This window comes from Simochromis diagramma, unplaced genomic scaffold (assembly GCF_900408965.1).
Source record: "Simochromis diagramma unplaced genomic scaffold, fSimDia1.1 OVJJ01000802.1, whole genome shotgun sequence".
In the NCBI taxonomy this organism is placed as follows: Eukaryota; Metazoa; Chordata; class Actinopteri; order Cichliformes; family Cichlidae; genus Simochromis; species Simochromis diagramma.
Window position 1 is genome coordinate 13,958,975 of NW_024387492.1, and position 16,087 is coordinate 13,975,061.

General features: G+C 41.1%; 2 protein-coding genes across 4 annotated transcripts; one reads left to right on the plus strand and one right to left on the minus strand.

Annotated features, from left to right (window-relative positions):
• Positions 1 to 983: 983 nt before the first annotated feature.
• tcte1 (t-complex-associated-testis-expressed 1) lies at positions 984 to 9,555 on the plus strand. 3 transcript variants are annotated; one of them, XR_005694102.1, is made up of 6 exons: positions 984 to 1,065; positions 2,319 to 2,449; positions 2,539 to 3,107; positions 3,960 to 4,409; positions 5,992 to 6,074; positions 6,912 to 7,014. XR_005694102.1 is itself a non-coding variant. In XM_040018235.1 (6 exons), exons 2-6 carry the CDS (start codon positions 2,353 to 2,355, stop codon positions 7,089 to 7,091), a joined length of 1,191 nt encoding a protein of 396 aa, XP_039874169.1. In that variant the 5' UTR covers positions 984 to 1,065; positions 2,319 to 2,352; the 3' UTR covers positions 7,092 to 9,555. The 3 variants fall into 3 exon arrangements, 2 of the variants coding, with proteins under 2 accessions (XP_039874169.1, XP_039874168.1); XM_040018235.1 differs by lacking the exon at positions 5,992 to 6,074 and having other exon boundaries at positions 2,539 to 2,664; positions 2,770 to 3,107; positions 6,912 to 9,555; XM_040018234.1 differs by lacking the exon at positions 5,992 to 6,074 and having other exon boundaries at positions 6,912 to 9,555.
• A 130-nt stretch (positions 9,556 to 9,685) lies between these two features.
• Positions 9,686 to 15,761, minus strand: tmem151ba (transmembrane protein 151Ba). The gene is made up of 2 exons (XM_040018231.1): positions 15,163 to 15,761; positions 9,686 to 13,022 (listed from the first exon to the last, which is right to left on the minus strand). Exons 1-2 carry the CDS (start codon positions 15,250 to 15,252, stop codon positions 11,580 to 11,582), a joined length of 1,533 nt encoding a protein of 510 aa, XP_039874165.1. The 5' UTR covers positions 15,253 to 15,761; the 3' UTR covers positions 9,686 to 11,579.
• Positions 15,762 to 16,087: the final 326 nt, after the last annotated feature.

Genomic DNA, 16,087 nt, shown 5'->3' on the forward strand with positions numbered 1-16,087 from the left:
ATTTATCCTGCATCTACTTGGTATTTGATTCGGGCACTTTAAAGCAAAGATTCACACAAATATATGAAATTAAGTGTTACATCTTTCCACTGCATCAAAGCAGCAAGTCTACACACTCTCGTTCCGTCTTTACTATGCTACAATGCTTTTCAGACTATGAAAAAATGCTCTAAGTGTAATTTGTGGCTTATGTGATAACAGTGGTGTCAAATTCAAACATCTCATTCTCTCACTGCAATTAGCTCCTACAGCCGACTCTAAAATTTGTGACTCCATCTCTATCCATGTAAAATAACTTGGCTTTAAATGATGTTTTGCTTAATAACAACCATGAGTCTCTTAAGGTGGTATTTACAGATTTCTCACCTCCTACACAGTAGCCTTGCACCTGTTTTGTGTTGCTTGTGAGACAGATGGATCCACTCCAGTGTGCTCTTTTCCAAAAGGCCCATGGTCCAGACCCAAGGTCCATCTGGCAGTTTGGTGGCATCTGAGTGTTTCACAGCATGATCACTGCTTCCTCAGATGCAAACCTAAACACAAAGCACTCGTTTCTCTGTGAAAATAAAGCTGTGGTTGTATAAATACTGGATGTTATTTAAACATGCGATTTGTTCCAGGTAGCTTTGATTCCCAAATTAAGCAACTTATGATTGTACTCTTCTTCTCTTTCTACAGCTCATTGTTATTATTATTAATATTAATATTAGTAGTAGTAGTAGTAGTGGTAGTAGTAATACTATAGCTTGTCATTGTCTGTCTTGTGTATTTAAGAAAAACTGTTTCATTTCATGAAACTCGGAAATTTGTTTTCCCGAACCGGTGACTCACAAAAATGAAAATGATTTCCATGTGAAATGCATATTTCCATGTGTCTTACTAAATTTTGTATTTATTTCTTTGTCTCCTAAACACAGCAGTAAACAGTATAAACATTACGTTTATACGTACATCGAGGCATCGGTCAACATTCAGAGTAGAAACTCAAATTTCCCAGAGACGTTAAAGTAAACTCACTGCGTTCCGTTCCCATGGGAACAGATGAACCCTAAACCAGTACTGCAGGTATGTTAGCATGTATACGACAAGGATTAGGCTGTGTATATCTAACTAAATGACATAAAACAAATATTAAATAGCTCCGCGAAAAAGTTTTTATTCGATAGCTATAACAGTGGTGGGACTACATGCTCTTCAGCTAACTATGTAAGATACCGTATTGGCCAGAAGCTAGCAACTTCTGCCCAACTTCAAAAGCAACTCAATAGCCCAATAGCTGAGCTAGTTAGACTCACCATATAACTACAATTGAAAATATAATATCTGTCTATGAAGGAAACTTTAAATGTGTGAAGTAAGTGAGTTCGTTAACTGAATTTAAACTAAGCTGATGCAGTTTATAAATTATTATTTTATTTATTAAGGAGGAAAAGCTATTTGAACCTACCTGGCCTGCCTGCCACCCCGTTTGTTAAATTATTATTTTAACCACATTTTCAGAAAGCTGAGTTCAATTTTCTATCCACACCCAGGACTGATCACTGCAGTGATCATTGTAGTAGACTAAAAGACCACAAAAAGTAACACACCATGCCACGGTTGAAAAAAGCTGTTGAGAAACAAAGTCACTGAGATCTATCAGTCAATGACAAAGCAGTTTCTAAGGCTTTGGGACTCCAACAAACCACGGTGAGAGCCATTATCCACAAATAGACAAAACTCGGAATGGCGATGAACCTTCCCAGGAGTTGCCGCCATAGCAAAGTTACTCCAAGAGGACAGTGATGACTCATTCTGGGCAAAATGGCACCCATGGGAGAGTTCCAAGGAGAAAACCCCCGCTGACAAAAACGACACAAAGGCTCGTCTCGCGTTTGCCAAAAAATACCTTGATGATCCCCAAGACTTTTGGGAAAATATTCATCCAAAATTAGGGCCCAAATTTATCCACACTGATGTGAAAGACTCATTGCCAGTTACTGCAAATGCTTCATTATAGTTCTTGCTTCCAAGGGTTGCATAACCAGGTATTAGATTTTTCACATCACCAGGCTATTTGTAAGGTGATGGGCCAGATAGATTTAAATAGCTTTTTCCCTTAATAAATGAAATGATCGTTTAAAAACTACATTTTGTATTTACTCAGGCTATCTTTGTCTAATGTTAAACTTAGTTTGATGTTCCAAAATATGTAAATGTGACAAATATGCAAATAAAGTTAGAAATAAGGAAGGGGCCAAATACAGCACTGTACTTTCCCCATACATTTCACTTAAGTGCCTTATCTCTATATTATAATGCCTCTCTTTATCCTCCAGGGCTAATCTTATCCAAAGTGAAGATTGCAGTAACATGAGGAGGATCGTTGCTGAAGATCTAGACTGGTCACTGGCTACAGTGTCCAGTTTGTCAAACCTCTCTCTCCAGTGCATAGTGAACAACTTTGAAGGTGGTTTTTAGTATCGCTATTATCCACTAGTTTATAATCTCACTTGTAATAAAGCTGGAACTTAATTGCAAAATGTATACCTGTTGCAGAAAGGCCAATATATGAAGAGCTTACATCCAGTGAGAAGGACTTCATTCAGAACAGAGTGTCCCTTTCCCTGCCTCTGCATTTCGCAGCCAATGTTTTCCCAGATGGCGTTTACTGGAAGCGATGCTGTGAGCAGAAGTGGAAAGTTTGTGACGTCTCTAATTACGGCGAAAGCTGGAAACGAATGTTTTTTGAAAGGCAGCTGGAGAACATCATTGAACTTTTCGTTCCAGGCATAACAGAGCCAAAGACAGTTCTAGACATGGTCACGCTTTGTAAAGACCACATCAAGAAGCTAAACATTGCTCAGCTTCTGCCACCTATCAAGGAGCCGCAGACAGAGGATGAGGAGCAAGCATCAGAGCTGACACTTGCAAATGAGGATGATAAATCTGGTATGGACCACTTTGACTTTAGGATCTTGCTTGACAAGCTTACAAACCTGGAAGAGCTGCACTTGGTGTACAAAGTCAAATCATGTGGTATGAACTTTGAATGGAGCATGTTTGAGATGACCAACCGGGACTGTGAGTCCCTTGCCAAGGCGCTTAAGTCCTGTAAGACATTAAAGGTAAGTATTGCATTAAATTACATAGTACCCATTCCAGATATCCTATCTGAAAAAAGCTCCCGCCCGACTTCGTGCAGAAATATATCCCCATTCCATGTACGTTTTTTCAAGCCCTCAAATAACAGGAGTGGGGGGCAGAAGTCTTAGCAGAGACACTCAGAGCTCATCTGGGTGGACACCAAGGCATTCTTAAGCAGGCCAAGAGATGTAATTTCTCATGTGAGTAATGGGTCTGCCCTGGCACCTTCTTCTACTAGTGCACACCCAAATACCTTACCTGCATCCATTAGGTATCCTAATCAGATGCCAGAAGCCCCTGACCTGGACTTTCAATGTGGAAGAGTAGCAGCTCTACTCAGAGCTGCTACTCTTCTGACTGAATAACCAAGTTCTATCTATTTCATATTCCAATACTGATGCTCAAAGTTGATTATAGAAGAAATTTTGCTGAACAAAAAAGCTGATAAAAATTTGATCTTATTATAGTTTTTAACTGTTTTTATGTATGGATGTATGGATGGATAGTCAGTTTTTAAGTCTATCCGAACATCTATTCCATCCGTTTTTCTTCTACTTATCCAACAGAAACACAATGGTATGATGGTACATCCCCCCCAAAAAATAAATTTTAATCCGATCTAAAAAGTGCCAAATTTCCAGCATCCACTTTGTACTTTGAGAGCCTGTAGCACTAAAAGTGAAGGCAAGCATATTCTGAGGGTGTCCTGATTAATTTTTCAATGTTTACCCATAAGACATTACTTATCTGATCGTGTGGTGCTGATGCGTAAGCATGTTATTTTTTGTGTGTTGCTTGGAAAGACCCATCACAGGTTCTTACTGTTTCCTCAGCTCTTTAGGCTCCATCTAAGCCACCTTGAGGATAAAAAGTGTCGTTTGTTGGTGAAGTACCTTTTAGACCACCCCTCCCTGCGCACTCTAGATTTTTCTCACAACGTGATTGGAGACAGCGGAGCCAGAGCCATCGGCAAATTGCTCACAAAGAGCAAGCTGGAGATCCTTAACCTGTATGACAACAATATTGGCGGCCCTGGGGCCAAAGCTATAGCTCATGCCTTGTCCAAGAACACAACTCTTGTGTCCCTCAACCTATGTCTGAACCGTCTGAAGGATGAGGGTGGTCAGGCTATTTGTAAGGCCTTGTTGAACAACAAAACCCTACTTCACCTGCAACTGGGAGCCAATGGGGTGACTTGGCTTACTGCGCTTTCCCTGTCTAGTATGTTAGCACAGAATAACACCCTGAAGAGCATCAATCTCTCCTGCAACGCATTGGGTGAGGTAAGAGAGCCATACGTCTACTTTTTGCAGCAAGGAAAACTGCTAAAATTAGAAACATGCTGTCTCAGAAAGATGCTGAAAAAGAAGTCTATTGTAATTCCTTATTATGTGGCTGTTTTATTATTGAAAGAAAACTGATTGCATTTCTCCGGACTGCAGAATGCATTTTATCCAAAATTTATAAATTCTGCACCCTAACCAGCCTATGAAATTTGCGTTGACAAAGATAAAATCTCCATTAAAACCCTACAACCCTATATTCAAGAAAGCACTAACAGGAATAGAAAGATCATGTTTCTGCCTTGTTAGTTAATTAAATCCAGAAGTGAATTTAAAATCCTTGTCCGCACATACAAAGTACATACAAAGTCCTGAATGACCATGCCCCTTCATATCTTGAAGACCTTTTGGTTTGATTATTATCCCAACAGAGCCCTTTATGCTCAGAGTTCCTATAATTGGAGACTAAGCCTTGAGCTACACTATAGTGCCAAACATATTCGCTCATCTGCCTTCTCACGCATATGAACTTAAGTGATGTCCCATTCGTAATCCATAGGGTTCAATATGATGTTGGCCCACCCTTTGGTGCTATAACAGCTTCAACTCTTCTGGGAAGGCTTTCCACAAGATTTAATAGTATGTTTATGGGAATTTTTGACCATTTTACCAGAAGCACATTTGTGAGGTCAGACACTGATGTTGGACAAGAAGGTCTAGCTAGCAGTCTCCAGTCTATTTCATCCCAAAGCTATCAGATTAAGGTCAGGACTCTGTGCAGGCCACTAAAATTCTGCCACACTGAACTCGCTCATCGAGACCTTTATGGACCTTGCTTTGTACACTGGTGCACAGTCATGTTGGAACAGGAAGGGGCCATCTCCAAACTTTTCCCACAAAGTTGGAAGCATCAAATTGTCCAAAATGACTTGGTATTAAGAGTTCCTTTCAGTAGAACTATGAGGCCAAAGCCAGACTCATCCATCAGATTGCCAGATGGAGAAATGTGATTCATCACTCCAGAGAACATATCTCCACTGCTCTAGAGTCTAGTGGCGGCTTGCTTTACACCACTGCATTCAACGCTTTGCATTACACTTGGAATTCACTGAGCTCCTGAGAATGACCTGGTCTTTCACAAATGTTTGTGGAAACAGTCTGCATGCCCTGGTGCTTGATTTTATACACCATGGAAGTGATAGGAACACCTAAATTAAATAATTTTGATGAGGGAGTGGATACTTTTGGCAATATAGTGTATCAGCATCAGACACACTCTTTAATTTTTAATTTTAATCTAAAACTTTCCTTTTTTTCACAGTTTCTCTTTTGATTTAACTACGTTCCTAGTGTTGTATTTTGAATCTGGAAGCAAGTGCCACCAAGAAAGTGAATCCTTAAAAGACCATTAACAAACATAACATTGTATGGATATATTGGGCGTCTTTGCATAAGAATTAAGACATTTGAATAGTTTCCTTTAAATTCAGACATTCAGTTGATACATTTCTTCTTATTGTCTAGAAGTAGGTCCAAAATTATTTTATTTGCATAGTGCCCTTCTCTTCATCTCACCCTCTAGGTCCTCTATGCCATGTAGGAGGCTATTGCCATCGTAGGCTTGTAAAGACCACATCAGGAAGCTCGATGAGGCCATCTTTTCATGTAATTTAATGTGTAAAATAATTAACTGATTATTCATTTATTAGAACTTTACTCAGCAACAATTAAGGATAGTGTTGAAAACATCCATCTGTCCGAGCTACTAAAGTGTATACGTTTTTTTATTCTGTGATATTATTTCTTCTTTAATTGTTTTTGACTGCTGTTTAGACCAAAGAAGCTATTTTAATTTGGTCAACATGGCTCATAAACAGTATATCAATAAGTTAATAAAACTGATAATTGATTTAAAAAAAAAAGAAAGAGAGGAAGAGTGAAACTGTTATTTTAAGTTATGGTTTCACTGTAACCACTTATTACTTCTTCTTGTTAAATTTGTCAGGAATGCTGGTTTATTTTGAAAAACTCTCAAAGCATGCTTACGCCTGTGCAGACACAGCACAGTGAAGTCAACAGAGCAGCTGTAAAGTACTAGGATTTTCAATTATTCATAGATATGTGTGGGAAAACATGTAATAATGGAAAACTGAGTAAGTGTTGTTTCCCCAAGAGAGGTAGATCTGAATTCCCCCTTCTCATGCTCTCTCTTCTTCGGATTTTAACTGCATATTGTATCTCTGACTGGAATACACTGCGGAGGATCAAAAATCACCCACATAGCAGAAATCCAACATGCAGTACCATCAATATTTTTAACCTTGGTTTCAGAAATAGAAATGTCTGTTTTACAAAAAACAGCAAAAGACTGGTAGCACCAGCAAAGGGGGGCTTATAAAGTGTGCCGTATTTCGAACTGCAAGGTTAGCAGTGAGATGTTTTTCAAGGTTATTGAGGCCATCAGCAGAGCTTTTAGGTGTGTGTGTGTTTGCATTTGTGCAGGTTGGAGGGAACGCTTTGGAGGAGGCGATGTCTCACAACACCAGTGTGACAGAATGCAATATCCACCTGACAGACATCGAAGAGCGGAGAGTTTCCGTCATTAACCAAATGGTTTGGAACAACCAGTTTAGAAAACAAGAAACAAACCCAAGAGAGAAGAATACTGAGAATGCCAACTGATGGTTTTTATAATATAAACCCATCTTTATCAGCCGTCTGTCTTTGCAATAGATGAACGTATTCATCTAAAACCACAATAAACAAAAATATGCAGCAAAATTCAAACGAATTTGGTCTAAAACACAACAGATGTAAGTGAGCCCTACACTAATTCTAACGTGAGAAAAATGTAGGATATGACGTGTCATTAAGATCTTTAAACTATCTCAAATGAGTTGTCTGATATCTACTTAATTCATAATGATTGAAGCAGATGATTGGTTGCTGGCAGACCAGGTCATGTATCAATCATGGGTAACCTGTGCTGTCATTAGTTGTTGTTTCAAACAGTCTCCTGCAAGTTGAGCAAAGTTTATATCGGGATCTACCTACTTTGCGTAGCCAGCAGGGGGAGGGATCACAACATCACAACTCAACACCTGAAAACACAATCAATGCACATTTACTCCAGTTCGAGTAACATTTCCAGAAATCTTCCAGCTGAGACTTTTTAGACAATGAGTAAGTGTGAAAAATATGTCCTGTTTTGATTCATATGAAGCAACAGGAACCAATGAGCTTGGGACCGAGGGGATGGACCAGCACACTGTTGCTTCTGTTCTATTTACTACACTTGTTGACAGTATCAAAAGTTTCCTTTGGCTGACAAACATGCAACACTGGTTGCATCAGTTGACCTCAGATCAGTGATCATAGTCTTTCTGGCATGTCTGTTGTGTATTTTTAAACAAATAGACCAGATATTTTAGTGAGCATTTCAGTTTATTGAGTTTTTTGTTCTACTTTGATACACATGTTTGGTATTCAGTCCTTATGTAACATCAAGGCAACGTCGTGATGGTGTTGGAATACATACAGACTTGCATTGTTTTATTTTTACCTATAATCTACTGGTAAATAGTGTAACTCTTGAACTAGGCGGCAACAAAATTATCAGTCAGATGTAATTTACAGTCATAGCCATGAATCAGGTGTATGTCACAGGCGTCACACCTAAAATCACAAATCAGTCTCCAGAGCCATTTGAAGAGAGGTTATTCTGGACTAATTTAGCCAAAAAGCAGAAAAATCTATGACAGGATACTGATTTATTATATTTAGATCCTTAGTGATCACTAAGCATATGTTTATGCTTAGATATACCTTATCCCAAAGCAGTCAAATCACACCAACAGCATTTGTATTTTTAAAAAAGTATTCTAAAATGATTAAAAACGTGTTTAAAGGGAAACAAAACCATCCCAAAACAGCCTTTTTAGGGGGACTGTTCTGCTTCTCTCCATTTAATAGCAACACATCAAATCTGTCCCTGCTCCAGTTACCATTAAGTGTGTGTTTGTGTGCATGTGTGCACACAATATCCACATCGACTGACATTCTACACTCCTGTCTCTATTTATTTACAGTACAAAGCCATCCTGCTCTACAATGTTAAAAATCCACAGATTTATGGAAGTATAAAAAGATGAGGCCCAAAGCATCATTGAGTGAAAGAATACAAATCGTACGAGCCTAATCTACCTCATAAGACATGATAACGGCTATAGCTGCTTTCTTTGCAGAAATGTTATTCTAACAGTCATCTATAGAGGAAAAGTGTATAGCTTTAAAACTTTCAGTCAGATTGTAATCGGTCAAATAGCTTGTTTCTGTTGCTGCGTAAACATTTCACGGGTAAACACATTTTTTTATTCTTACACGGGACTATGTATGAATATCACAGTGAAGCCCCCTGAGAGGCTTGATGATGATGATGAAGGAGAGATTGTGATGATTTCAGAGTGGCACAGTGACTTTAGCATTGACATCCAGTGCATCCTCCTATATTTTGATTAACATAACAAAAAAGACATTTCGGTACATTTAAATGCCCTGTGGAGACTGCATGCTGTTATTTGTGTTGTCCTCTGAGTCATGCAAGTCCACTTGAGTCTCTGACTTCTGACCAGCACGAGCTCGGTTTTGATCCAGTCCTTCACAGCTACAAAATAAGTAAAGAATCTGAATGGGCTAAAAATTAACTTGTTAGCTCAATTGATTCCCAGCCATTTTAGCTCAGATCACTGACATCTGTTCTGTGAATAGTTTACCATACACACTGGAACCACTGAAAATAGAGATGTATAGAGAGCCTAAAATAATAACTTGCCATTTGTACACTTCAGTTTTTCTGTGATTAAATGAATTAATTTCAAACACTTGTCATAAATGTCCCCCTATCTCAAGATTTCAGGTGAGATTTTGGTGTTAGCATCTTGAATACAGGAGCCTGAAGCTGTTCATAACCCACCGCATTAAGTTGTTAGAGAGGTAATATGAGACGTATTATTCTGAAGAGTTGTTTTGTTTTCTTTGATAATGCAGATGTTTTTTCTAGTGGAAGATTTCTCTGGTAATAACCTCTTTTTCATGCTAAGATACCGCATTTTTCTTGTGTTTCATGGTGGAATCAATTTTAGCAAAAATCGACTTTAAAACGTTGCAGTTTACCGGACCTTTACACACAGACTAAGTGATGGATTTATGAATAGCAAGTGCAGAAGTGAAACTCAATGACTGGAGATGTTTGCATCTGCACCTCCGCCTTCTTTATGTGCAGATGAGAACATGAGTGATTATCGGGATGTTGTTGCAAGCAGAATCGTTGACCTGAATACTATCCTGAGTTTGGGGTGAGGTTGCATAGATGACCTTGAGTTGTGAAAACAGGTTAAAATTGTTAGTTAAACGTGACTCAGTCTGTTATGAGGGGGTTGTGTCTCAGTCCACAGCTCCAAACACAACAACACACATGGAATGTAATGAGTATGGCTGATTGATCACTTTATCGGGAAGGCAAATCTCAACACCAAATGTCTAAACGCAGGTGAGGTTCATAGTATTCAGTGATGGCCGTAATGGCAGTATGATCCATGTATATCCGTCGTTATGGACGTCCTCTATGCTTAACCTCCATTCCTTCAAGTGGCTAAATGACTGTCCAAAAATATTAAGGAGTGCTGGAAGAAATAAACCAAACTTTGAGCGATGGGTTGTGCTGCGGGGAGTGGCTTTTGTCACTGTTTGCATTAAACACTGCTTCGGTTCTTGGCTGCAAAAGTAAATTTCCCATCAGATACCGCATGCACTCAGCTGAGAGGAAGTAGGTTTTAGTGTTTTAAAGTAATCCTTTTATATAATTAAATCTGACACTATCAGTAGTGAATCCAGGCCTCTGCCTATTTCGAGTGTTTTCGATGGCCAGCTCTCTAGCTGTCTCTCTGATATGCATCAGCAGCAGCAGCACAGGGCTGGCTGTGTGAGTAATGTGAAAAAGAAATCTGAAAAGCATTTTGTGTCTGATTCTTACAAACTTGTGGATTTTTGCCTATGTTTTCAATAACCTTGATGTGTTCTTCTGCTTGTTTTAATGGGAGGATAGTGAGATGAGATGAGAAGTCATTGCAGCTTGTGCTTGTCAGTAACGGTTGATGCTAGGCACTTAAATAAAGAGGTAGGCTCAATGAAAATATTGCCCAACACGAACCTAAATGGATCTTTAAGATTTTAAACTGGCGGAGTTGACACTGATTTCTCAGCAGTGCAGTGAGGGTATTTTTTACTGCTTTACAAAATGTACAGTTTGAACAGTTTAAAGAAGTGTTTATGAATCAGTTTTAAATCCTCGTGTCCTTCAGCCCTCGTCTGCTAAATTATTCAAACTCCTCCTGTGCTATATTTGGCGAGCCACGGAGTTTAATGTCATTGCAGCCAAGCACATATCAGCTGACTGAATGTTTTATCCGCACATTTATTTTCAGTTTTTTTCTCTTTGAATGGATTTCCATGAGCATTAACTTTGAATGGAGACATTAAATCATCCAGGATCAAAATGTGTTAACATGCAGATTTCTGTATTTGTCGACTGTACTGACTTCACTTTGATAAGAGCCATGAGAGGGTTAGGGTGTTTGGTTTCAGCAAAACTACTTAGTCTCGTTAGTGTGTTTTGACAAGGTTGCTTATCTTTGCGTTCCATTTCTCGTTTGGCATCCATTTAATTTTTTAATTTGCTGCTGAGTCAAAGCCCATTTCAGGCTTCATATACCGGGAAATGTTACTCATATCTTTGTAAATTGTCTGTGACTAAGATCTGTAAATATGGCATTTACACTAGGATGGAATGGCCCTTGATTTTCATTGGTTATCTGAATCTCAACAGACTCTTTAGGGCTGCACATGACACTTTGGCAGTATCCTTTAAAGCCTCGCTGTATTTTAAACAACAGTCTCATCGGGTCTGTTTTTCCCTGATGTATTGAGTGATAAATTCCACACACATACTTTGTTGTAATTGCTGTTGTGTCAGGTGACAGTATGTTTAGAAATGTTAACAAATCCTTTGTTGTGGTAACTCAGAGAATGCTCTTTTTTTTTTTTTTAAATCTCTGTGTTAAAGAGACACAAGAGTCCATGTATGAAGAGTTTCCTTGGCCTTAGCTCGTGTCATCAGAGTGAAGTTTCTACACAGGAGCCATTTCTGTGCAGCGAGCGGTGGTCGTGGTTGAGGCAGCCTTCGTTGCGATGCACGATGAGCACTGGGAAGTACAGCGCGTCCTGATAGGCTGGAGGGTTCTCCTCACCGGCCTGCTGGCCTGACAGACAGCGCGTGCTCTCTGTGGGACATGACTGCTCATTCAGGCTCCCGCTGCTCCTCCACAGGCAGCTCCGCCTGGAGCCGTACAGCCGACCCAGCGAGAAGCGGCTGGCGCTGAACGGGATGCGGGGGCTCCCAGTGTTGCAGATGCTGAGGGCGCTTCGGGAGAAGATGGAGGAGCTGCTTATGGCACGGTGGCAGCGTTCGCAGTTCTGCCTGTAGCTGCCGTAGCCTCCGGATAAGGAGTAGCTGTTACAGCTCCCTGAGAGCTGGGCCAGGTCCATGAGAACCGCCTCAGAGTAGCTGGGCACTAGCTGCTGGTTGGAGCGGATGTGCCATTCAAGCTCTGTGCTGTCAATTGTGTTGACCCGTGGGATGTGTCTGCAATACACCCGCTCCTCAGATGGCGTTACTGGCACATAGTCAAAGCCGAACAGCTTCTCCACATGGTAGTGCACACAGGCAGTACGATACTCTGTCAGCACCCTCATAGGCCAGGACAAGGTGAAAGCAGCCGCTACCCAGAAGGTGGAGTTGGAAGCATACCATGGAAGGTGATCAGGGTCAGAAAAGGCAATCATATACTCCTTAAAGTCGACATTCTTCAGGTGCATCCCCTCGCGTGCCTCCATGTAATCATCAAGGCCCTCGTTTTCTGTAAAGAACCTGGCCCGCTGGTTCAGGTAGGAGTTTTCAGACTCCACATTGGCAAAGCTAAAGCACTTGGTGAACCTCAGCTTGGTGATGGGGAAACCATCCAGGCCCAGCAGGTTCTTCGAGATGTCCTTAACCCCACAGTTACCGTAGTCAAACTCCGCCTCGGCTACGTGGGTGTTTACTCTCTCATGGTAGACCTGTGTAGTGGTGTAGGCATCTCCGTTACGGTAACGTGTCACCTGTCGCGTTCTCCTGACATAGTGATAGCTGATGGCCTTCCACCAGATGCAAGGCGTAGCCTGCTGCATGCGCTGTATGCGCTCCGTCACGCTGTCCACATCAACCTTGTACTGCAGCTCATTCCTGGTGTAGCAGTGCCAGCATTCGACCAGGTAGACCACATAGAGCATGACCAGGAAGGCCAGGGGGATGTAGATGTAGCCATTGGAGCAGGGACTGTCATGGTACATCATAGAGTTTCCCTTGTAGGCGCTATTGAAGGTGAGGCGTGTGACCTCTGTCACCTGGCACCAGGCCATCACCCCGACACAGCCGTACATCAGCAGTGACAGCAGCAGGCATTTCCAGTGAGTTTCCTGACACAAGGACTTAGCCAGAGACTGTTTCTGAGGCTGTTGCTGCAAAAGAGAGAAAAAAACGATTACAAACACAGGTATTAACATAATAATATAAGAAGGAGTAACCTATACCTGAAGATTTAAATGAATGGCACATTTTAATGTGGCATTGATGAACACAACCTAAATACCTGTAGGCAAAAAGTTAAGGAGCAGCGGCTCATGTGTATAAAATATTTAAGGAAATATTCTTCGTTGTAAGTGCTTTTGCATAGTTTATGCATGAGCCAAGAGCCAACTGCTCATTTCTTGCTCTGTGCATGTTATAATCAGACGATTCCTTCATTATTACCATTAAAATGTAAAAGAAATCCTGTTGTCACGTGAGAGTTGAAGACTTGAAAGAACTGATATGATTTTAAAGAGTCAAAAACATTGAGGCAGACAGGCAGAAAAAAAGGCTGTAGTCTGACTTGGGCAGCATTTAGATGGTGCCATCCTTTATCTCCTCGGGGCACAGCAAGCCCCAGTGGCTGCATCAAAGAGCTCGAGAGCTGGTTACGCCCTGCAGGAGCACAGCCACACAAAACCTGGCAGAGATTCAAAAGTCCCAGGAAGGGGAAGATTATCACTAAATTCATTCAAAAAAAATTTGCATGACAGACCTCACTTCTAACACTTCAGATTAGACTGTAAATGTCTAGATTTTGATCTATAGGTCGCCTCTAAACACCACATTAAAAAAAAAAAAGCATCTGCTCTATCACAGCGCTGATTTATTGAACTCGACATGTCAGCTCTGTGCTCTTCGAGTGATAGACGAGCATAAATAATCAATGTTCTTGCATCATAATTAACTTCCCGACCTTGGTCACATGGTCCTCAAGCACACTGCCAACCCAAGGCTACACCCCACAGAGCAAAAGGGATTAACAGTGAAATTCCCCATTGAGATAAACCTCCTGCAGGAGGAGTGCTCGCTCACCAGCATTCTGGCCACGTTCGAAAATTACAATCAATACTACGTGGCACATTTTGTGGCCAGTGTTACATTTTACAGGCTCGAGGTTAATGATGAACAGTTGTGCAGTAGGAGATATCGTTCTGATTATGTGCCTGCAAAGCAAATGCATCTCTGCATGTTACAATCTGATTAAAAATGTGTTAGAAAAACCTTGCGCTGGTCCTAAAATATGAAAGGAGAATCCATTTTTAATTGTAGTGAGTTACATTTATATTTAAGGCAGTTATTGTATGAAACAGCTCTAAAAGTCTTCTGTGTACAGTTAGCTGAAGGCTCTTGTATCATTTTTTAATATTTGGTTTCAGTGTTGTTTTGTATTTAGTGAAAATTCCCTTTGCATGAAAGCAACAACTGAGAATCACTTCAGCACGCCAACTTACGTGCTTATATCCTAATGTAATTTTACAGTTTGCACTCATAGGAGTCATAGATTTTAATATGAAAGTGGCTATTGTTAAAAGGAAAAACAGTTTCAAGAAGGTTCAAATCTGTACAGTCTTCACATTCAGAAGGCTGCCGTGGTGCCTTTAGTGCCTCTCGCAGTCATGGACACTTTCTCTTGACATAATAAGACCAGCTAGGTTATATAAAAAGACTCTCTTGTGTAATGGATATGTAACTTGCCCAGCATGTGTGCATGTAGGGGAAGACTGGAGAAGAAGGAGAGGAATTGGGTGTTATAGTTTAATTCAGGAAAACTGCTGTTGAGTCCTTATGTTTCCAAATCTGTTTTAGTTTTTCCCTTAAGGGAAATTTACAGACTCCCCCCCCCCCAATACAACATCTCACTTCTCCCCGCCCTAGTAACGTCAACATGTCTTTTAAATGCTGCGTGACTTTCAATATCTTCTGGAAAGATATGAGCAAAGTAAGTTTTTGTTACACTTTCGTGTATCTGATTGGACCGTGATTGATTCTTAAACCTAATTTTGGAAGCCTGCCCGGAGGACACAGGAGCGTAATCATGGCGTTCACACGCTCGAGTGCGCGCATGGGTTCGTATAATAGGCAAATAAAGCGCTTTAAGTGCTGTGCAAACACTTAAATCAGAATCTTAAAAAAAAAGCCAAATGATTATTACAGTGAGATTATGACAGTGAGCATGCACAGAGGCAGCCTGTCACTTAAACATGCAACACTACTCAGAAGCCTTAATTTACTGCAAACAATTCTTACCTCTTCCCGGGGGCTTTCCGTCTCCTCCTCGGGGACGGTGGTGGTGGCGGTGGCGCTTTCACTTGCCGTTGCAGCCGATGCTGGGGACATGGTAATAACAACAACACAAAGACCGGTGGTGCATGGATCTCCTGATGGGATGGGGGCTTTCCAAAGCAGAGTGAGACATAAACACGCCGCGAACTCCTCCGCGCATCATCCGCAGGAAACCAGTGCAGCAGGAACCCAAACAGAAGGGCTCAAAGGATGCTGCATCCCCAGCCTGTTTCAGGTGGGCACACTTCGCATGGTGTAGCCTACGGGAACGCGGTCATTGTGCCTCCGAAGAAGACTGAGAGGCTGTGACTCTTCTCGCGATGCGATGGTGATGGTGATGACTGCTGCGGCGAGGGATCCAGTGTGATGAGGGAAGTGACAAAGCTCCTCTCCCTGCAGGCAGAGCCCATGACACCCAGTGAAGCTGTGAAGCAGGACAAAGGAGACGGGCAGCGGCACATGCGAGCAGCCAGCCCGACACCACGATGTAAATAACACGCACGTACGTGTCCACGTAACTCACAACAGCACAGAGGGGCGCTGCTGCTGCCGCTGCTGAGGAGGGGGTGCCTCCTCTCAGCAGAGATCTTTATTCTGATCTGTATTTAAGCAAGTTCTTTGAAAAACAGTAATAGTAAAAGCTCACGTAGGGTTTAAATTCGTTATATATATGAAATTAAATAAGCCACCTGTGATGCTCCTCAGATGGTATGATTTTTTGGCTTGTTTGGCTTTGTTTCTTTTTGTCAAAGGGTTTAGTTTAGTTTATTCGCAAATCAATCAAAAATACAAATTCCAACATAATAGACAAGATAGCCATTTGTTAAATGGGACTCCCCAAAAGCTAACCACATCTTATGAGTAGGGGCCTAATCATCAGATAATATAA

Excerpts from the sequence above, each read along its gene's own strand:
- tmem151ba (XM_040018231.1), bottom strand. The coding sequence starts at position 15,252 with ATGTCCCCAGCATCGGCTGCAACGGCAAGTGAAAGCGCCACCGCCACC. Across the intron at positions 13,023-15,162 it reads CGGAAAGCCCCCGGGAAGAG|CAACAGCCTCAGAAACAGTC; the intron begins GTAAGAATTGTT and ends TCTCTTTTGCAG.
- tcte1 (XM_040018234.1), top strand. The coding sequence starts at position 2,353 with ATGAGGAGGATCGTTGCTGAAGATCTAGACTGGTCACTGGCTACAGTG. Across the intron at positions 3,108-3,959 it reads AGTCCTGTAAGACATTAAAG|CTCTTTAGGCTCCATCTAAG; the intron begins GTAAGTATTGCA and ends CTGTTTCCTCAG. Across the intron at positions 4,410-6,911 it reads CCTGCAACGCATTGGGTGAG|GTTGGAGGGAACGCTTTGGA; the intron begins GTAAGAGAGCCA and ends GCATTTGTGCAG.